The sequence below is a fragment of the Diabrotica virgifera genome, chromosome 5, assembly GCF_917563875.1.
Source record: "Diabrotica virgifera virgifera chromosome 5, PGI_DIABVI_V3a".
NCBI lineage: Eukaryota > Metazoa > Arthropoda > Insecta > Coleoptera > Chrysomelidae > Diabrotica > Diabrotica virgifera.
In genome coordinates, this window is record NC_065447.1 from 2,681,803 (window position 1) to 2,706,206 (window position 24,404).

The 24,404-nt window shown below is 31.3% G+C and overlaps 1 protein-coding gene across 1 annotated transcript in view; it reads right to left on the minus strand.

Moving 5' to 3' along the window:
• Positions 1-2,985: 2,985 nt before the first annotated feature.
• Positions 2,986-24,404, minus strand: part of LOC114333507 (protein bric-a-brac 1-like) — a 42,375-nt gene continuing 20,956 nt past the window's right edge. Inside the window, exon 5 of the mRNA XM_028283402.2 lies at positions 2,986-4,747. Within this exon, the coding sequence (XP_028139203.1) occupies positions 4,488-4,747 (260 nt within the window). The 3' untranslated portion in view covers positions 2,986-4,487. The remainder of the gene's footprint in view (positions 4,748-24,404) is intronic.

Genomic DNA, 24,404 nt, shown 5'->3' on the forward strand with positions numbered 1-24,404 from the left:
TAACACTTTTCGATATTGTGAAATATAAAGGTACTTTCAGGAGCGAAATTCATATTTTTTAACATACCTCGTTCACTATTGATAACATTTGATATCTGATGATTACATCTTAGGTTTTAGACTATGCAGAGCATTTTATAAAGAATAATATTTTTTATAAAGTTAATAATAAAAAGTTTTCCATATAGTTCAAACTTACTGGGACCTATTGCATGTGTATATGTCAAATTTTGAAAAAGCATATCTTGTTTAAAAATAGACCTAATTTTTTTTACAATACATCATTTTAAAGTAAAGAAAATAAGCTTTCTTTTTTATTGCACAATGTATATACCTAAATATACAATAAAAAAAGTTATAATGAGAAATTTAAAAATAATCATAAAATATATCAAAAATCATTAAAAGTATAAAATTTTGAAAAACCAATCTTGCTTAAAAATAGTCATACAGCCTTCTACGATAGACCGTTTTAAAGGCAATTGACTTTTCTTCCTACTAAATGTAACATTGCATATACCTAAAGCTGCGTAAAAAAAGTTACAGCACAATGTTTGCAAAGTAACAAGGAAAATGGCCCAAAATCGCTTTGAGTGGCGAAATTTGAATAATCATATTTTAAAAAATATAAACCATAGAGACTTATACCAAATGTCATTTTTAAGAGAAAGGATGAAAGTTTTTTTTTCTGTGAAGCAATGCCTACACCAATATCCCCGTGGAAAAAAGTTATGGGACAAGAAACAAAAATGCTACCTTTCGTGTTTTTTTCTTGCTTTTCTTTTGAATATATTTTTGTAAAAAAAATAATTGTGACTTTAAAATGTGATATTTTGATGGTAGATTTAACCTGGAAAATTTTTCCTATAGACGTGTTTGTACCAAACGTGCATAGAACTCACCCTAATTCGCCCTGTGCTTAGGGACTAATTCACTCCTTTCTCAAAAACGCACCCATTTAAATGGTAGCACTAAGCGGTTTTTTTTCAAATTTAGAGGTCCATTGACCATATGAGACAATAAAATCCCGTTAACGTTGTAGTTCCTTTCTAAAATACATAATCAATAGCCTATACGTAAAGGCAAGAGATGTTTGCATAAAAGAGTCAGTGTTTACTGTCGATTATCTGCTAAAGCAAAAGCAATTTTTCTTGTTTTAGATCTTTTGTGTTTCTCGGACAAGGAAAAACTATCGCATGAACACTACAACTGCCAAAAATTATCAAATAGCAAAATATCTTGCGTGTGAACGGTCAACAAATAGAAAGAGTAAAAACATACACCTACCTTGGTACGAACGTCAATGAAAATTGGGAGCATTCCCTAGAAATTAAATGTAGGATAGAGAAAGCAAGATCAGCAGTTCAAAAAATGACTAAGGTATTCAAATGTCATAATTTATCAATACCCATAAAAATCAGGTTACTACGATATGATATCTTCCCAGTACTGTTATACGAAGTTGAGTCATGGACTCACACAGACGCTACATGCAAGAAAATTGAAGCCTTCGAAATGTGGCTTCCTCGTAGAATCCTGAATATATTTTATACAGACCACGTTACTAATCAGGACGTCTTATTAAAAATAGAAAAAGAAAAAAGAGCTGTTAACCACAAGAAAAACGGCCAAAATCGAATACCTTGGTCACATCATGAGGAACAACGAAAGATATAGATTGCTGCAACTAATTTTGCAGGTTAAAGTAGAAGAAAAACGTGGACCAGGTAGGCGAAGGATTTCCTGGCTAAAAGATCTACGTACGTGGTTCAAGGCAACAACCAAAAATCTTTTCAGAGCTGCAGTGTACAAAGTACAGATTGTCATGATGGTCGCCTGTATCCGAAACGGATAGGCACTATAAGAAGAAGAAAATGTCTTGGTTCTTTCGAAAAACTTGTAATACTGGTGAAGGTTACGATACACAAAGTTATCTAGAAAGTACAAATACAGGGAAATCTGATAGCGCGTCCCCCTTTTGACATACTATTGGAGAACACACGGCAAATTAAATGTGACGCTCTTAGACCCCGATTTACCGCTGAAGATTCCGGCCTAGTTATTGTAATTCGAGGTAAACAAACTTTTTATGACTTGTCTGATTTATGATGTTCGATTCATTCTAGACCTTCGCCGATTGTACGAGTAAAATCTTTTAAAGTTGTTTCGTTTACCTTTCGATGTTTCTCGATTAACTGAAAATGTATAAATACGAACGTTTTAGAATTAGTCATTCAGTCTACAATTAAAAGGTTCGAGATTGTAACGGACCGGATTAAAATGTAATTATTGTAATGTGGAATATTAAAAAAAATTATGTAGTTATTGTGTGTTAGATAAATCAGGGTAAAAATTAAATAATTTAAATAAGTTTGTATTTAAAGGAATATAAATATAAGTAATTGATGCATTCGACCGTTACTTGATGGAAGTTCATTTTATATAATAATAAAACAATGAAAACGTTTGTTTTCTATACCTCCACAAAATTTATTATAACTATGTGACTACAGCTGTTTCGGCAGAGTGCCTTTCTCAAGTGATTTAGTTTACAATGTGTTTGCCTTTTTAAGGTCTTTAATTAACTGAAGAGGTTGAGGAGTGGGGAGCTGTTTGTCTCGAGTTGGTCATTCAGAATTATATCTGTATTTTTTAATTTATTCATTTCCATAGATTCTAATAAAGATAGCTTAAGGCCTTTATTTTCAATATGCAGAATTTGAAAATCTTCATTAAAAGAATGATTATGATCTAGAAGGTGAAGTGCGTATGTAGAAGTGTCTGTTTTTCTATTTTTGAAAGCCCTTTTGTGTTCTGCTATCCGTTTGTCAAAGGTTCTGCCAGTTGTACTGGCAATGTAAGGACCGATGTAAGTTTTCGGACAGTCACCACAAGTTAGTTTGTAGACACCACTCTGTAGTTGTTTTCTCTTTCGGCTCTTATTTTTCTTAATATATTTGCGTTGTTATTAATTCTGAAAGCTGGTGTTATTCCTTTCTTTTTTATGTATCTGGCTATTTTTGTTGTTATCTTACCAGTATATGTGATAGAGCTGAAGGTACTGGGTTCTTTCTGTGGTGGTGGATAGACTAATTTCAGGGCTTTCTTATGGAGTTTTTGGTTTAAAATTTTATTAATCGTTTGTTCGTTATAGCCATTGTTTACTGCTATTTGTTTAATGATGTTCAGTTCTATTTCGAAGTTATTTTTTCACATGGGAATTTCTGTCAGTCTATGTATCATGCTATGGTAGGCTGCTAATTTGTGTTGTGTAGGATGGGATGATGAATTGTGTACAGTTGTGTCAGTATGTGTAGGTTTATGATATACGGAGAACTCATGTTTGTTGTGTAGTCTGGTAATTGTTACATACACCACCACAGAAAGAACCCAGTACCTTTAGCTCTATCACATATACTGGCAAGATAACAACAAACATAGCCAGATACATAAAAAAGAAAGGAATAACACCAGCTTTCAGAACTAATAACAACTTAAGCAAATATATTAAGAAAAATAAGAGCCGAAAGAGAAAACAACTACAGAGTGGTGTCTACAAACTAACTTGTGGTGACTGTCCGAAAACTTACATCGGTCAAACTGGCAGAACCTTTGACAAACGGATAGAAGAATACAAAAGGGCTTTCAACAATAGAAAAACAGACACTTCTACATACGCACTTCACCTTCTAGATCATAATCATTCTTTTAATGAAGAGTTTCAAATTCTGCATATTCAAAATAAAGGCCTTAGCTATCTTTATTAGAATCTATGGAAATTAATAAATTAAAAAATACAGATATAATTCTGAATGACCAACTAGAGACAAACAGCTCCCCACTCCTCAACCTCTTCGTTTAATTAAAGACCTTAAAAAGGCAAACACATTGTAAACTAAATCACTTGAGAAAGGCACTCTGCCGAAACAGCTGTAGTCATATAGTTATAATAAATTTTGTGTAAGTATAGAAAACAAAAGTTTTCAGTGTTTTATTGTTATATAAATATAAGTGTTTATTGTTTTTGTAAAGTTGGTGTTGTAAATAAAATAATACAGAGTAGGTTTTTTTCTATTTAAATAAATAATAGTAGTGTCTAAAAATCAAATTAGTAAAGTCACTCCCGCGTAGCAATAATTTAGGGGAACCGTTTTTAATAAATCTTTGAAAATTATGGCATACACAGCTAATTTGAACTTAACTGCTTGTACCATACAAAAATACATTTATTATAGTTTTGAAAGCATTTTCTTGTGGCATTAATAAACAAATTATTTCGTTACTTTCCAAATTTATGAAAAAAACTTCCTAGACTCATTCCTGATCAGTGTAAAAATAAAAGGAACATTGTTCTTTGGCTATACATCGCTGCGCAAAATAAAACTTGTTCTTTTAAAAAGTAACCATAGGCGTAAATTTTTTCTAAATAAAAAACAAATACTTTTTTCCACTCAGCTGCTCGTAAACAATAAAGATTATCAGATATCTCATAGGCTCAGCTCCGGAGATACTCTGGCAGAAGGCATCTGTAGCTTTTTGATCACGTCGTGCATCTGCGGATGATTGTGCGCCGTGTAGGAGAGTAGGATGAGGCCGTTGAGGGTGGTGAGACATCCAGGACAATTGAGGGTTTTCTTTTTTACACATACCCATAGAGTGCAGATGTCTTTTTTATCACAGAGCGTGTATATGTGGCCGTTGTGGATTAGTACTAGTTGGCCTCTGCCGCTTTTTACCAACATGGGACCTGAAAAAAATGAGATTTATATAAATATATGATCGCAATGCACATCCTTTTAGAGTTTTCTGTGTTCCTCTTATAAAGTAAATTGGCCCCAATCGCCAATCCTACATTGATGAAATCTTACCATCTCTGATATCCATATATAGTTACAAAAGTTCTGCATCACCTAAAATTATGCTCATTTTCATTGTTGATTTTTTCATGAACATATTAACGTATTTCGCTAAATAATTTTTTTATCTACTCTATCTCATATTATGTATAAGTTTTTAGTTTGTGAAAACTGTCATTATAGATAGCAGTTCGTGAAGGATTTAAAGTGTGCGGGAAGTAACAATGTATTTTAAATGGGATTTACTTTTTCGCACTGTTTTTGGCACACTTTCATATAATCAAATATCCTTAACTTTCGCGTTGGCATGGTGATGGCATGTTTTTTTTTGTTTTGATTCTGGCCTTGGTTTAGAAACTTTAGACACGTAATTACATATAAAATTATTATTCGTTCATACAAAATTGTCCAGTATACACTTAAAAATAAAGAAAAGTAAAAAATAAAGCTTACAAATAACAATGTCTACTTACTATGTTAATAAATACAACTATGCTAATTATTTTTTTTTTTTCACTACGATAGGAACTAAACCCGATTGAACCTTTCGGGGATTTAGAACCTCTTAGTGATTTTTTTTAAATCTTTTTTTTTTGAATATTTATTTTTGTATTTTATTTATTTTTTTATAATTTTTTTTATACAGCGTGTCTACTTAAGTTGGAAACATATGGGAAACTTTTTTGTTATTCATTTTATGAAAAAAAGTTATTCTTTATAAAAAGTTCTGCATGTTCTAAAACCTAAGCTTCAATCATCACATATCAAATTTTGTCAATATTATACGAGGTATCTCAAAGAATATGAACTTCGTTTAAGAGTAAAGTACCTTTATTTCTCTCAATATTGAAAATTCCTATTATGAAAAGTTGTTTGGAAATAAAAACTAAGATTAAATAAATATGCAATTACATGCTTCTAATTGGAAAAAAAATATTTTTTCAAATTTTTCTCAAATTTATTGATACTTAACTTCGTTTTTATTTATTATACATACGATAACTCTTTTGTTGTTACTTTTACAAAAAAAAGGTATTATTTATAAAAAGCTCTATGTCCTAAGGCCGACGATACAACAATCAGATATCACATTTTATTAATTTTATACGAGGTATGTCAAAAAATATGAATTTCACTCAAGAGTAAAGTACCTTTATTTTTCACAATATTGAAAATGGTTATTAAAAAAAGTTGTTTAGGATTAAAAACTATGTTTCAATATGCAATTACATCCTTCTGATGTAGTGAAATATAAAGGTACCTACTATAATCTTGAGCGAATTTCACATTTTTTGACACACCTCGTATAAAATTAATAAAAGTTGATATATCATGGTTGTTCTTAGATTTTAGACCATACAGAGCTTTTTATGAAGAATATTTTTTTTTTTCGTAAAATGAATAATAAAAGAGTTATCATATTTGTAATAATTAAAAACGATGTTGGGTATCCATAAATTTGAGAAACAATTTTTAATTTTTTTTTTCAATTAGAAGCATGTAATTGCATATTTGATATTAGTTTTTATTTCCAAACAACTTTTTATCATAAGCATTTTTGGATATTGAGAGAAATAAAGGTACTTTACGCTTGACCGAAATTCATATTTTTTGACATACCTCATATAATATTAAGAAAATTTGATATCTGATGATTGAATCTTAGGTTTTGGGACATGCAGAACTTTTTATAAAGAATAACTTTTTTTCGTAAAATTAATAATAAAAAAGTTTCCCATACGTTTCCAACTTAAGTAGATGTATATATATTTTTTATTTGTTTTTTAATCTTTTTTTTTTAATTTTTTTATATAATTTTTTCCGAACATAGGTTACAAAATAATATAATTAATAACAGGAAATATCACATTCATACATAATACAAAGGGAATACCTATCCATTCAAACGATTAGTTTTACATTCACACCTTTAATTCAATTATTTTACAGAAATATCATAATTAGTTTAAAAAATTTTATGTTATCTTCACTTAGTAGTACATTTAAGTTTAGGGGAGTATTTAAACCTGCTTTCAGCAATTCTTGTAGCAGCCACATACTTGTATCGAGATGTAAGGGACAGTTAAAAAGTATGTGATTTAGATCAGCTATGCTAGTTCCACAGTCACATCTGCCTGTTGGGAGAGCTCCGATTTTATGTATTTTATGTGATGACATGTGAGCAATAAATTACAACAAATGTTTTGACAGTTCTGTGGTTTGAAAGAAGTTAGAATTTTTAAATGTCAAAGTTCTAAAAATTGTAGAATAGAAATGAATTCCAGTGACGAAGAGTTACATTATTTTTATTTGTTTATCGTAGATAAAATATTGTATGAAACTGTGCGTGAAGTATTTTTTGCGAACTTACGCTCCTTGCTCCGTTGTCGCTCGTGCTTTAAACATCGCGTGCGTTCGCAAAAAGCATACTTCACGAACTGTTTCATAAATAACTATTTTTCAATAAGACTTTTCTTTGGCATTTACACAGTTGGGCAAAGGTTAACTCAAACTTCTTTTTTGTACTTATACCTACCGGGTGGAAGAAATAAAATGTTTTTTTTATGTTAAGTTTGAGACACCCTGTAGGGAGGACAAGGTACAAGTGTGAGTATGCATCGAAAACGTATTATAGTCTTATGTTTCGTGAATATTTTGTTTTTTGAATGTCCCTGATATCTTTAGAAACAAACAGGATTTTATTCTTTAACATGTGTTTTAACTGAAACAAATGCTTGAAACACCCTATAGCGAGGAAAAGGTACAAAGGTGGGTATACATCGAAAATATGTTGTAGTCTCATATTTTGTGAAAGCTTCTCCGATATCTTTAACAACAAAGAAACTAGACGGTTTTACTCTTTAACATGTGTTTTAACTGAAGATATGCTATACGTGAGGGAGCCATGTCTTATCATACATTAAGATGAAATTATTTCCTATATATACCGAAAAAGGAACAACGTGTTCAAAAAAAGAAAATCTGTGCAATCTACCTCTCGCTATTTAAAGAGCCTCCATGTACACACCAAATCCGTACTCTTAAGGAAATTCCACCCCAAAACATCACAGAGCCTCCATTAAACAATCCCGTCTCTCTTATGTTGCGCTGTGCATACCGCTCACTTGGTCCACAAATAATTCTTAAGGTGTCGTCCAGAATTGTTAACGTTATGTGCTTTTCTGTTTTTAAAGATTTGTTAACTGTTATTTTTTATTGATAATTTAGTTTTGTTTAAGTTAAAACACGTCTTGTTAAAGAATAAAACCATCGATTTTCTTGTTTCTGAAAAACAAAATGTACACAAAACATACTAAACGATTTCAATGTATACCCACACCTATACTTTGTCTTCCCTACAGGATGTCTCAAACTTAACATCAGAAAAACATATATTTCCTTCCACCCGGTAAGTTCAAAAAATAACCTGTGTACCTAAATACCAAAGAAAAATCTAAAATAATAAAAACAAGCTGAAAATGCGAGCATTATCATAACGAAAACTTTGTTTATTTACGTATTTTAATTCATAATATGGAACATGGCTATTATGAAAAGTTGTTTAGAATTAATAATTAGGTTTTATTGTGTAATTATATCTTTCTATTTTAAATGTTATGAACTATGAAGGCACTTTACTCTTGATCGAAATTCATATTTTTTATATACCTCGTATAAAATTAATAAAATTTGATATAATGATGATTGCATCATAAATCTTAGACCATGAAGAGCTTTTTATGAAGAATAACTTTTCTTCGTCAAATTAAAAATAAAAGAGTTATAAATGAAAATGTTGGTATCAATAATTTGAGAAAAATCTTCAAATATTTTTTTCCATTAGAAGGATGTAATTGTATGTACATATTAGACAATAATTTTTTATTCCAAACAACATTTCATATGGTCGGTTCGCTAAACTCAGACCCAACTGGCTAGTGATTTTAGTCAGTACCTAATTTTACCCATTTGGCAAAAAAATAATTACTTAATAGTTAATAATTACTAAATAATTAGTAATCTTGCCAATTTTATCAAAATTGACAAAAAACAAAAAAATTACCTACTAAAATCACTAGCCAGAGTTATAATAACAATTTTCATTTCATAACAAATGGAACAGTCCATTTATCATTAGGTACTCCCATTAAAGGGGAGGCCGTATACTTGTATCAACCTTTTTAAAATTGTTACTAAATTACTGCTTTCAAAATATACTCAAATAGTATTTTTGAACATCTTATTTATTTTATATAATAATTAAATTCACTATCAAATGTCATTGATATTTTATTAATACTTAATTTAAAATTTAGTTTGACATTCACGAAATGTCAAACTCAAATGTAAATAACCTATGCTTTGCTTAACAAATTCAGATTAAAAAAACTAGCCTACTTACTATAAACGATTTCAGCTGACGTTTAGTGTGTCGGCGGAAAATAAAAGGATTGTGACCTCACATTTTAGACTTTGAGGTCGATTATCTCGAAGACGGTTAGATATCGAAATGCCGTTTTCAGATTTGGATTCAGAATCAAAACTACATAATAATCCATCGATAAATCTGATATGAGTATTGCAGGAGCGGCAACGCAATAACACACAGACTTTTGCGAATTTATAAACGAAAAGTTTTCGTTGAAAATTAGCGGAATCCGTTAATCTTTTTACGAAAAAATCAACTATGAAAATGAGCATAATTTTAGGTCATGCACAACTTTTAAAACTATGTGTAATAATGGAAAAATTAAGTACCTTGGCGCATGGTAAACGAAAGATGCAGAGCAAGCCAAACAGATAGGATAACGTATAGTAATACCTTCTTGAAAATTAAGTTACTTTCATATCATTTTTTATATCGCTCATTAGTCCGTTCTTTAACGGTAAAATATTGCAAAATCTCTAAATTTTAAAGAACCGCTTGGATTGACATGAAATTTGGCATACACATAGCTAACAAGTCAAAGAAAAAAAGTGATATTGTGCCGATATGTGCTTTTGCCCTGGGGGTGGTTTTCACCCCTCTTGGGGGGTGAAAAAATATTCGTCCAAAGAAAGTCAGGAAATAGATAAACTGGCTAATTTTAAGTAACTTTTGTTCTATAGAGTTTTTTCACAAGTCAATACTTTTCGAGTTATTTGGCAGTGAATATGTTCATTTTTTCAACAAAATAACCACGCTTTTAGACGGTTTTTCGCAAATAACTCAAATAGTAAGTATTTTGTCGAAAAAACATTCTTAGCAAAAATATAGCCTGTAAAATTAAAAAAAAAAATGGTGTATATCTCACGTCTCTACACGTACACCTAGTAGAAGCAGAGTTATAGCTAATGAAAAATAGGTTCATATTCGTCAAATTCCAAATTATGTTAATGTGAAATAAATAAAAATGAAGCACATTTTGGGGAAAACTCATTACAACTTATTTAAAGTGTTTAAAAAAAGCTTCATTTTTGTTTTATAAAAAAATTTCTAGCATCAAAATTAAACAAGTTACGCTCAAAATAAAGTTAGTCCCTTTTGGTTTTGGTAAAAAAATCGAGAAAATCACCCCCTAATTAGTATCTTAATTGAACTTAATCGTTACGACTTCACCAAGTTTCTTAACTCGTGTATATATTGTTTATATAATCTGTAAGTTTCATCGGTTCAAAGTCCTTATTATTGAAAGGGCTGTAGTTAAAAGGGGTTGAACGAGTCATTGATCACGAATGTATGCAAATTTAGAAACACCAAATCTTAATCAATTTTTGGATATTTAGAAAAGCAAATCTGACTTTTTTTTGTTTTTCGAGACTTTTGGTATCTCTAACAATTTTTAAGTTATTTTGAAAAAAAGCATATTTTTCAAAATTTAAATTTTTAAAAATCTTATTTTGAAACCAAATTTTTTCAAAAATAAGCACTTTAAATCGATAAAACTTACAGATCATATAAAGACTACATAAGTAAAATAATATGTGGAGCGGTAACGATTAATTTCATTGTTAGTTAATTTCATTGTTCATGTTAAGTTGATAATTAGGGGGTGGTCTTCCCGATTTTTTTTTGCAAAAACAAAAGGGGCCAACTTTATTTTGAGCGTAACTTGCTTAAATTTAATGCTAGAAACTTTTTGTAAAAACAGAAATAAAGCTTTTTTTAAACACTTTAAAAAAGTTATAATGGGTTTTCCCCAAAAAGTGCTTAAGTTTTTGGATATTTCACGTCGAAATATTCTATTTGAAATTTGGTGAATATTAATCTATTTTTCATTGGCTATAACTCTGGTTCTACGAGATCCAGAGACCTAACGCGTACACCATTTTTTTTTTACTTTTTTATAAGCTATATTTTAGCTAAGAACGTTTTTTTCGACAAAATACTTACTTTTTGAGTTATTTGCGAAAAACCGTCTAAAAATGTGGTTATTTTGTTGAAAAATGAACATATTCACTCGCAAATAACTCGAAAAGTGTTGACTTGGCGAAAAAGCTCTATAGAACAAAAGTTGCTTAAAATTAGTCAGTTTACCCATTTCCGGATTTATTTTGGACATATATTTTTTCACCCCCAAGAGGGGGTGAAAGTCACCCCCAGGGCAAAAGCACACATCGGCACAATATCACTTCTTTTCTTTGACATGTAAGCTATACGTATGCCAATTTTCATGTCAATCCAAGCGGTTCTTTAAAATTTAGAGCAAAAACCGTGAAAGAATGGACTACATCTTTATTTTTATGTTCTAATATTTTATCTATTTGTCCAATCGTGGACCCTTTTCGTGTTTTTGCCGTTAATCTGCTTCCATTTTTCTTTCCATCTTTTTGACTTATACTCCCTTTACCACCATCATCAGTTCAGTCTCTCTCCATTTTTTTTTTCTATTTGACAACTTTTTGTTCTTGTTATTCACTGTAAAGTTTTGTTAAAAACTTCTCATCAAAGAAAAAAAAGACTTTCAAGTTTACTATTAAAAATTATTTTATTAAAAAAATTACAATTAAAAGATACATAACTCCTGTTAAGATAAAAACCAGTCTCACTTGTTCAACAGATATTCCTAACCTCCAAACTTTAAAAAAAAGCTCCTCCAACCATCTCAAAAACGAGTCAACATAATGTAAAATCTATAATAATATAATATAAATAAACTAATAGATACTGATAATAAAAAGTGATGGATCTAACGTCAATTAAAAAAAAACTGTCCAGTTGTGTATAAATATATTTTCTAAATGGCGCTGAACACATGTGAAATAAGACACAGAAGGTTTACAGTGCTACTGAGATTAAAAAGCTCATTTAAAACATTATTTGGTCATTTTAGCCTGCGATTAAGGGTTTCTTAAGATCATTCGAAAACGAAAAGCACAATTTTTTAATGTAAAATTAAACATTTCTTTCAATTTTCATTTCTTAACCCATTTGCTGCCGATGACGCGCCAGCGTGATGAATTTCTTCAGTTAGGTGCCGTTCACGCAAGTGATACAGATACTTCAGTTAGGTGCCGTTCACGCAAGTGATACAGATACTTCAGTTAGGTGCCGTTCAACAAAATGGCTCCTAGCTGAGTTCCATCCTCTTCGATCGGCGGCGAATGGGATAACTACTACACTATTAATTTATTTTTTGGTGTTAATACACCAAATGGTGTACATTTATTGTGACAGTTGATACAAAGAATTCTGCGAATGACATCAGAAGCGCTATATTTAAATTGGGCGTGTTTTAAGTGGCTATTTGTATCGATAATGCCTCCACATTAAATCGCCCCAAAACAGAAGCCTACTTAAAACTTCTTTTGTGTATTTATTCGAGATACGTCATTGTAATCTGCGATTCATCATCATCAATGCCGTTACAAAGCTTCCGTTACAAATGCCGTTTACTATTGCCTACCATGTTTGACGGCTCTGTGCCACTATTTCCCATTATCTCACTCCTATTTTCTCCAGAACCGCTCCAACTGTATCTTTCCAACTTTTTCTAGGCCGTTCTTCAAACCTCCCATCTGGTCTTTACCAAAACACATTGTTTATAAGGCGATTGTCGTTGCTGTGTATCACATGTTTTGCCCATCTGAGTTTATTAGCCTTTATAATATATCTCACTAGATTGTCTTTCCGAAGAAAGACTCTCACTCGTTGTGTTTGCCCCTCCTTTCGTTTGTCACGCTATTTCTGCATAGGCCATATATCACTTGAAGTATTTTACGTTCCCACAACAGTAATTTATTTACTTTTTGGTTAACGTCCTTGTTTTGCTTTCGTACGCGACTGCTGGTCGTATTATGGTCTTATACAGGGTGTTTGGTAAAGAATGGGTCATAGCTTAACCTTAGATTCCTGAGGTGAAGATATGCCGATTTAAGCTAACTTACCTTATAACCGAAATACAGGGTGTCAAAGTTAAACTTTTATTTTATTCATTCTTGAATATTTCCTGACAGGCATGGGATAACACGAAATTTGGTAAGCGGTGGTTTTTTGGGACGAGAGGGCGCCACATACGTCTTTCAGTTCCTTATATTGTATTTTATTTTATTTGTTGTAAGTACTATGTTCAATTTGCAATTTATATAAATTTTGCAATACATTGTTTTTCTCTTGGCTTTTATATCTTATATACTGTACATATATTGACGATTTATCTAATTTTAGTAAATTGTAGTTGTTATTTGTTATTGATATTATGTTTTCTTTTGACTGTATGCAAGCTTTGTCCATAAAATTGTAAAAATTTTTAGTGACAATAAAGCATATTTCTATTATATTCTATACCATTGTGTTGCGACGATTAAATTGAATTTTGTCTTGATTATACTCTTAATACTTTTTAAACATTTTTCTAGTAGTATATAAAATATATTATCACTACTGGATCCTTCCAGGCCTGAAACCACACTGGTAGTCACCAACTATTTCTTCGGCGTACATATATTCTTTTTAGTAATACCGAAGCCAATATTTTATACGTAGTACTGATTAGTAAAATTACTCTAAATTAAGTTTATACATGTTCTGCAATTAAAGGTTTCTTAAAATCATTCTAAAGAGGAAACCAAAATTTCTTAACATTAAATGAAATTTTTTCGTTTTTCTTTTCGAGTAGAGCTCCTATTCTCTACCAAAGCATTGATTGAGACGGAGTATATCGTAGAGCGTTACGAGATTTACCAGTTTTATATTCATTTCTTGGACGTCGCTCCCTGTATTTAGTACGTAGTAGAATTCTTCAATGTTTGTAACATAATACTAATTTTTCAATTGCACAATCGACGTACTATACTAAATTACTATCAAGATGCAGTAGAAATAAACAAACCAAGACACGTTAAATGCTACTAGGAGCACTCCCGAAGCATAATTTACAATGTATAAATTTTGGAAATCATGATTTGGAATTTACAATTTATTGTAAATTATGATTCGGGAGTGCTCCTAGTAGCATTTAACGTGTCTTGGTTTGTTTATTTCTACTGCATCTTGATGGTAAATTTAGTAGATAGATTCAGATTTAAATGGAGCATAGCGAGCTCATACACAGGGCCGCGAACCTACATTTAAAACAGCGGACCAGTTAAAAGTTCGACACGACACCATAAATACAACAACGATAAATTATTTGACACGCAGCAAACAACATGCTTCTTTTGCGAAGCCCTCTCCTTTTCGCCCGAGTCGGGCCGAAAAGCCCGAAAGTAGCCGAAGAGCGTACACTGATCGCTTAACAGGGTTGTCACGTCTCTCTAAAGTCTCTGCATTTTTAAAATAAAGAGCGTGTGCATAAAATTTCGGGTTAATGTTTAAATGCATATTTTTTTCGAATCCTAAAAAAACTAATAAATATTTTTGAAAAATTTTAACGCAGAATAAAAGATTACATTGTTACCGAGGGTAAAAAGTAGCTGAAAACTTCTATAATGTTTATTTTAATAATTTACGGGAATGAAGAAAAAAAGAGAAAAGAGACTTTTTGTTTATTCTAAGGAACTTTGGGCCGTCGGTAATGTAATATTTCATTCTGCGTTTAAATTTTTCAAGTTTTTTCAGGATTTGAAAAGGACTATTGTAAACCAAAACCATTCATTTTGAAAATAAATAAAAGTATGCCCTGTTCCATATTTGTCTTTTATCATTATTCATTTGTTGGTGCCGCTATACTATGCGGTCTACCGTCGCCATTATGTTATAGCTTGCGGTCTACCTGGGCGGTTAAAAAACTCCTTAATATTTTCTCAGAAAAGTTTGCACACAATAACGAAAGGCAATAAAAAGGCAAAATGTTTATTGCTACGTAGTACCTAATAAATCTTTTCAGTAGTAATTGCACAAGAGCTCTAAAATTATCGAATTTTTCCCGAGTGGCACTTTGACAGTTTTAATTGCACGATCCGAAGAGGAGTGAAATTATGTCAAAGTGTAACTTAACTTAAATGTCAATTAACCAAACACTTGTTAATAAATATTTGACGGTTGAAAGTCATCATTTTTATAATTTTTAAAACATTAATTGTCATTAATGTCACTGAATGTATTTTTCCTTTGCAGCGAAGGGCATCTGACGTAATATACTTGACGACGGGATATTATCAAAAATTACCACTTTAATTTTTATTTCTGTAGCTTTCTATTGGTCAGAATCTCCTATGAATGAAATAATCAGGAATATACAATAAACTTATTTCTTTACTTATATGCAAGGATCACTGACTGTTTTTCTCTCTGAAATAAAAACCATTAATTTTTACTTCATAATAATTCGGCTTTATCTTTTAGAACTAATCAGGTTAAATATATTTTTTTGTATGTGATGTTGATAGTCAAGACTTAACTAATTTTTTTAAATCTACCAGGTCATTTTATTTGAAAAGAGGGGTTAATATTTACGCATACCCTGGGAAAATATTACGGTGTTATTTGCATAATAGTAAAGAACCTAAATTCGCATAAAGTAGGTACGGTGTTATTTGCATAATGGTAAAGAAACTAAATTCGCATAAAGTTTATTGTATATTCCTAAATAGTAGTAGGTAGTATAATGTTTATTAGTACTGATCAATAACCATTTTACCTACAAAGGTGTAAACCTTTCTGAGAAAATATTATGGTGAATAGCCGCACACGTATACAGTACCGTCAAAAACAATATTTACAAAATGAATAAAACGCAAAAGTCAGAAGAATTAATATTTTAATTTTACAAATTAATATTTTGTCATACCAATTTACTAGTTCAGTTGCGAATTAGCCACAAATTTGGCTTCTTCCGAAATAAAATAGCAAATTAATACGACAAATTAAATTATTATTATTAAGTATTCTTCTTCTTTAAGTACCGTGCCCAAATTTTAGGCGTGGGTAGCTTCCATAACAATTTGCCGATATCGTTCTCGATCTTGTGCGGCATCTAATAATTGATCTGCTGATAAGCCAGTCCATTGACGAAGGTTTCGGAGTCATGAATATTTCTTCCGACCAATTCCTCTTTTTCCGTCGATCTTTCCATTGAGTATTAACTGCAACAGCCTGTATCTGCTACCTCTTATTATATGCCCCAGATATTCAAGTTTTATCTTTTTTATCATCTTGGTTAAATCACCTTCGCCTTGACCTACTCTGTTTAAGACTTCTCTGTTTGAAATGCGTTCAACACAAGATATTCTGAGCATTCTACTATACGACCACATCTCAAAAGACTTCTAATTTGTTCATCATGTTAACCTTCATGATCCAGGTTTAAATTAAGTATTAATTTGTAAAATTAAAATAATAATTCTTATGATTTATCCGTTTTATTCACTTTGTAAAGATTTTTTTGGCGGCATTGTAACATATGGGGTTTATACACCGCATCGCACGGTAGAGCGCATACTACAGTAGCACCCATTTGTTATTTCTTAAATAAGTTTTTAATATTATGTTTCATATTTTTTAAAGAAGTTGATGGTTATTTATTATTTTGTATTGTTTTTATTTTTTTATGAAAATAAATTTAGTCCATGTGGTGAGACCGCTCCCGTCTGGAAAAATTTCTGATTCGGTTTCTTTGTGGATTCCTATTCAAAAATGTCCCCTTTAAACAAATCTAAAGGGTGCCGGGCGCAATTTTTGGGCAGAAATTGTTTAAACAATTTTTTAAACAAATACAAAAGATCACGTTTTTTTGCTCCGAAACATAAATTTTTAAGTTTTGTGGGTCATTCTAAACAAGAAAGGTACCTTGTAAATTTTCTCAAAAATTGATAGTTTTCGAGTTATAGGCGTTAAAATCTGAAAAATGCGAAAATACGCATTTTCGAGGGCTAAAAACTCATATTTAAATTAGTATTTTTGAGGTTGCCATATACTTAAATTAAAGATTAAACATTCAGCTTCAAGATTCTGAAGAGTGATTGCGCCTAACCCTAATTTAAACCGTTGTTTTTAATTGTTAAATATGCATGTCCATCCGATTTTTTTGCCGGTGCGGCGCGCTCTATTTCAAAAATCTCCAATTTTTCTCCGAAAAATATTTTTCTAGATTCTTTGGGACATTCTAAATAAAATAAGTTTCTTGACATTTTTCTCAAAAGTTAACAGTTTTAAAGTTATAAGCGATTTAAAATCCAAAAATGCGTTGTTTTGGCATTTTTCGGATTTTAAATCGCTTATTACTTTAAAACTATTATCTTTTGAGAAAAATGTCAAGGAACTTAGTTTATTTAGAATGTCCCAAAGAATCTAGAAAAAATATTTTTCGGAGGAAAATTGGAGATTTTTGAAATAGAGCTCGCCGCATTGGCAAAAAAATCAGATAAACACGTATATTTAACAATTAAAAAACAACGATATAAATTAAGGTTAGACGCGATCACTCTTCAGAATCTTGAAGATGAATGTTCAATCTTCAATTTAAGTATCTGGCAACCTCAAAAATACTAATTTAAATATGAGTTTTTAAGCCTCGAAAATGCGTATTTTCGTATTTTTCAGATTTTAAATCACTTATAACTCGAAAACTATCAATTTTTAAGAAAAATTGCAATATACTTTTCCTGTTTAGAATGACCCAGAAAATCTAAAAATATATGTTCCAGAGCAAAAAAAGTGATCTTTTGTATTTGTTTAAAAAAATTGTTTAAACAATTTCTGCCCAAAAATTCCGCCCGGTACCCTTCAGATTTGTTTAAAGGGGACATTTTTTAATAGGAATCCACAAAGAAACCGAATCAGAAATTTGTTCGGACGGGAGCGGTCTCACCACATGGACTAATTATTATTACGATAATATTACTATTTATAATAGATCACTATTATCTCTGTTACTATAATACAAAATAGATTGGCATTTTTAGTTGAAGAAATCATTTCCAACCAAAAACGATAATTTTGGCAACATTGTACCATTCGACATTATTCGACTTTCAGTGACGATTCTTCTGAACTAGTTCAGAATCCAGTAGCCCGCTTGAGTATTTGATTTTTATGATATAATTCTTTGACAACTTTATGTTGTCCAACTGCGTGGAGCGGAATTACATGTAAATTGTATGTTCCCTTTAAATTTGAATTTATCTGTAGACGTTTACAATGCTTGCATCAATTATTACAAGAATAATTTGAAGAGGACGTAACTTCACAACAAGATCATCTTGTCACCTTTCATGGGTTTGAAGCCCTTGTCATATAATTTTTGAGATAACTTGATTTTTTTTCATACTGTTTTACATAATATCACAACAAGACAGCCTTCTATTTTGTTTAAATTCATAATAGATGTCGTTATCTTACATAATCATAGAAAATTAGAAACAAAATAAGTCGTATACTTAATATCGTCGGGGAACCCCAAAATCAGTCCATTAATTTTACCTTAGCGATCAGATTCGTTTTAAGTGACGTTAGCGAGCATGGTTACAGTCTATAAGCGACTAAAAATAAATAAAATAAGACGAGTGAGTTGCAAAATTGTTCAAATTGTCTTCATTGGTTAGAGTTAAAATGATTAAAACGAAAAATATGATAAAACAATAACACTATCCATTAACTAAAAACGGAAGAATTGTTATTAGTCTATATACAAATTGTCATATACATTGAAGTCCTTTATATTTTTTCGATGGCTATGATCGTGTTGCAAAAAAAAATATTTATCCACGTCAAATAAAAGAAAGATATAAATAAAAATATATGGTTGCGGTTTGATTCAAATCAAGTCGTTTACCATCATCTGACACGTGTTTCCAGGTCTACTCGTTATCAAAGAGGCTTGTAAGAAGACTGGACTGAATCAAAACGCATCAATTGGTTGGTAAATAAGTACCTATATTGAAATATCATACCAACGCAAGCCTTTAGCGACCTCTAACTACTAAGAAAGATGAAGTGAGTGTCGATTAAAGTAAACTGTAGACCCAAGGCTTAGCTAAGCCATTGGGCGATGCTAGGAATCTATTGCACTAATGCATCAAATAGTTGACCAATATAAACCGCTATCATTTTGGACTCAGCACCGAGTATAGCGTGAAACAAAATAAAAAATATGTCTGGTTTTCTTCCACTTCTATTTCGAGCTTTCCGAAGCTAAATAGTGTGATCTAGATATTTTTAGGATCTTCCAGCTCCAATTTATATCTTATGTAAAGTTACATGAGTGGACACACTGCGGTACCTAATGCTGCACATATAAAAAACGGTATTAGATGTTAAAAATATCAAAAATTTGTTAGGATAACAAGAGAAAAGCGTTAATAATTAAAGTAAACTGTAGACCAAATGCTAAGCCAAGCCATTGGGCGAAGCTATTGCACTAATGCATCAAACAGTTTACCCATATAAACCGCTAGCATTTTGGACTCAGCACCGAGCATAGCGTGAAACAAAATAAAAAATATGGTTTTCTTCCACTTCTATTTCGAGCTTTCCGAGGCTAAATAGCGTTGATGTCTAGATATTTTTAGGATCTTCCAGCTCCAATTTACATCTTATTAGATTTGCTGTTACAACCATGCATTTTGTCTTTTTTGGGGACATTAACACGTTAAATTTTTTGACGGTTATATTAAATTGGTGCAGCATGAGTTGTAAATAATCCTCAACCACTTTTAGAGGTTAGTATTGCCTCGTCTAGATAGATTATTTTTTAAGTTGATTTTCTCCCATTTAGTATGCTTTTTTATTATTTCACCCATGATCAGGTCGAACAATTGAGGGCCAAGGGAATCCCTTGTCTTATCCCATTGCCAGCTTCAACTGGGTCAGTTAGTTCTTCTAATTTTACTTTTATTCTGTTGTTCTGGCAGATATTTTCATCCTGTAAAGTTACTTCTGAACACATTCACGGACACATATTTACCTTCACACAGTAATGTCCCTTTATAAGTGTCTGCATATGCAGTCGTGTCCATGAATGTGTTAACGAAACATAAATATGTCAGTTTTTTGTATTCTAATGTCTTGATCTGATTTGCCTCTTTTTTTGAAGAGAGGTATTATGATTCTCTTGAACTGTTTTTTAGTCTGGTATGATTTTTCGTACATAATATACAAACATAACCGTTTAATAACCTTAGTACGTACAAAACTTGCATCACGATCTAACCATCATATAAAAATGCCCTGGCAGTAAAAAGCATAATACATATTTACATGATCACTGAATGATTTGTTGTTTGTCATGATCTGTTTGTTAACACAAAAGTAAATTATATCAAACTAAAAATTGGGATTACAGATTTCTTACAGACATTTCTACATTACGACATGACTAAATGCCTCGTTTCAATCTAAAGCCGGCTTTACACAAGTTGTTGCCAATTTTCTACTGTATTTGATGGAATTTTACCACAATTTTTATTGAAAACATTTTGACATTTCGATTTTCGTTTCTAATCGTTTCAAATCATTAAATCCCATTAAATAAGATATACATATACAGGGTGTCCCGAAAAGATTGGTCATAAATTATACCACACATTCTGGGGTCAAAAATAGTTCAATTGAACCTAACTTACCTTAGTACAAATGTGTTCATAAAAAAAGTTACAGCCTTTTGAAATTACAAAATTAAAATCGATTTTTTTCAATATATCGAAACCTATTGGAGATTTTTTTATTGAAAATGGACACGTATCATTCTTATGAAAGAAACATCTTAAAAAAAATTTGTCCACCCCATAAAAATTTTATGGACCACCCAAACTTTTGTGTACGTTCCAATTAAGTTATTATTGTGGTACCATTAGTTAAACAGAATATTTTTAAAAAATTTTTGTCTCAGTATTTTTTCAATAAGTCAGTTTTTATCGAGATGCGGCTTCTTTTTTAATATTATTACTTAAAAATTGTATGGGGGTTTGTTTCTTTAAACCCCTCAAAAGTTTGTGTACGTTCCAATTAAACTATTATTGTGGTACCATTAGTTAAACACAGTGTTTTTAAAACTTTTTTACCTCTTAGTCTTTTTTTCACCTTTTATCGAGATGTGGCTTCTTTTTTAAGATATACCTGAAAATATAAATTACAAATACATTTTCGGATTATTAACAGAGCCGTACTTAACCATATACAAATATGTGGTGGATTCGACGAATATTCAAAATATCTCGATAAACACTGGTTTATCGAAAGAGTACTAAGAGGCAAAAAAGTTTTAAAAACACTGTATTTAACTAATGGTGCCACAGTAATAATTTAGTTAGAACGTAGACAAAAGTTTGGGGGGGGGGGTTTAAGGGAACAAAACCCCCATAAAATATTTATGGGGTGCACAAATTTCACTTTTAATTTTTTTTTTAAGATGCTGGTGTCATGAGAATGCCACATGTCCATTTTCAATAAAAAATCTCTAAAAGTTTTCGATATATGAAAAAAAATCGATTTTCATTTTGTAACTTCAAAGGGCTGTAGCCTTTTTTTGTGTGCAATTTTGTATATAGGTAAGTGAGGTTCAGTAAACCTATTTTTGACCACAAAACCTGTGGTATAATTTATGACCAATCTTTTCGAGACACCCTGTATATTGGCCATACTACTTGTAGTACAATCCCAATTTTTAGTTTGCCACATAAAGTCCTTTGTCTTAGATTACACTCCAAATAAAATTAATACCACAATAAAATATAAGCAAATCGGACAGAAAAAATAATTTCCAAGTTAAAATAATAAAAAAAAATAAATTAGAAATTTAATACCACGGAAATAGAGAAAACAACAACTTTAACCATGTTTCGGCTTTCGAATGTCAAAATAATATTTAAGTCGTGCAATAGGGCTTTTCAACGATTTTCATTTGTTTCGTGCTTCTGTCATATGTCCTATAATCCGTGTATAATATTAATTTACGACATAAATATGACACAAGCTCGAAACAAATGAGAATCGTTAAAAAGCCCTATTGACTTCTGATCTGAAAGCTGAAACATCAATAAAGCATTTATTTTCTCACATACACTACGTCTTTTTACCTTAACTTCTTATCATACAAACAACCGGAATAACATTGTTTCACATGTTTTACCTCTTGATATATACAAGTCTTTTGGGATCTGTCATATTTATCGTTGCAATAGGGCTTTTCATTCACAGTCATTTGTTTCGAGCTTCTGTCATATCTCGTATAATCCATGTATATTAATATTATACACAGATTATACAACATATGACAGAAGCTCGAAACAAATGACAATCGATGAAAAGCCCTATAGGCAGAAGCTTTCGTAAAATCATTTTTTTAACGAATCAACGCGATCGTATTGATATATTATGTTTTTCATACAACTTTCGTTACACGTCATCAATGTCGTCATAGAATTATCAATGTTGCCAAGTTTACAATATATTTGTGAGATTGATATTTTTCGTTTTTATACATCAAAGAAAGAAATTACACAGAAAGTAAAAAATAAATGTGTTCAATACGATATGTAGACTCTCTTCAAGCTTTTGGGTGCTAATTATGGGAACTAACAAAATGGTAAGACGCTGGAAGAACTGTACTGTCAAATAAAAGACTGTATACAATACATAATGCAGCACAAGAGCCCATATTTATAGTATAAGGAAAATGTGCGAAACCAAGATCCGGAGTGGTGGTCACAAGAAATAAGGGAGAAAAAAGAAAACCTATTGAATCCGGCTACAAACACAAAATCCAGAAGAACATAGTACACTTACTGGAATATGAAAGTTAAGAAAACTGCGACCACAAGAAAAAGCAAAACAAAAAATGTGAAGAAATAACCAGATATGAGTGGACCCAGAGTATCTGAAGCTTGGAAGTTTATAGGAAACCTCAGTGTAAAAATATTACAAATCTCTATTGACGAAAGTAAGACCACACTGCAAAATAAATTCCAGAGACTTTAGAACAAATCCAATAGATGAACATGAAGTGCAACCAGTTAGTGTGGACGATGTAGGACGAGCCTTAAAGAAAATGAAAAATGGGAAAGCCACAGGACTTGGAAACATCCCCATTGAATTAATAAAACTAGAAGCGTCTGTACTAATAGCAGTGTTGGTGGAGATGTTTAATCAAAACAAACAAGAAAATGTTCCAGAAGATTGGAGCTTGGCGTGTATAAGCTTTATCAACAAAAAAGAAGACAAAAAATGTAAAAACTACAGAGGTATAAGCGTTATTGGCTCATTGGGAGATTGTACGGTCGATTGATAAAAGAACGAATCGGTCGATTGATAAAACAAACGAATCGAAGAATAGTATGAGGAAATAGAAGAGCAGATTGGATTCCTTGCTGGCAGATCCTCTGTTGATAATACATTTGTACTTCAACAAATTATAGAGAAAAGAACAGCTCAAAATTCACCCACTCATTTAGTGTTTTTTGACTTACAGAAGGCCTGTCATACAGTACCCTTAAAAATATTGACGAAGTTAAGCCTAAGTAATGCGTACATCAACGCTATAACGACCATGTATATAAATGCAAACATTGCTGTTAAAATGGAGAATGAAATTTCAGACGTGTTTCCTGTCACAAAAGACTTGAGACAAAAATATGCTTCATCTCCAACTCTATTCAAAATCTATATTCAGGAAGCATTAAACAACTGGAGGAGAAAATGCACAGGGATGGGAATAGAACTTGGGAACAAATACATAACAAATGTTTTCTTCGCAGGGATTCATCATATATTTCTCACAGGGATGGGAATAGAACTTGGGAACAAATACATAACAAATGTTTTCTTCGCAGGGATTCATCATATATATATCATTTGGTATATCTTAGAATAAAGAACGAAGAAAGAGACAGAAGAAAATCTCTCGATTAGAGATATAAAAAAATGCGAAGAACCTACAGACAGTGGTAGCGAAAGAAGGAACATAGAAACTGGACATTCAGCATAAAATAAAACTGAGCGGAAATGTGGTACAAAAACAAAACTCATTATTTTGGTCTTCTAAAATTAGTCTACAGAAAAAAATGACAATCTACAAGTCGGTTGTAGAACCAATTTTGACGTATGGATCTTGATTAAAAATTAACAACCAAAGTGATCACAAACAAATTGAATAAAATTATTATAACATTAGCAGAAGAACAAGGTTTTAGGTC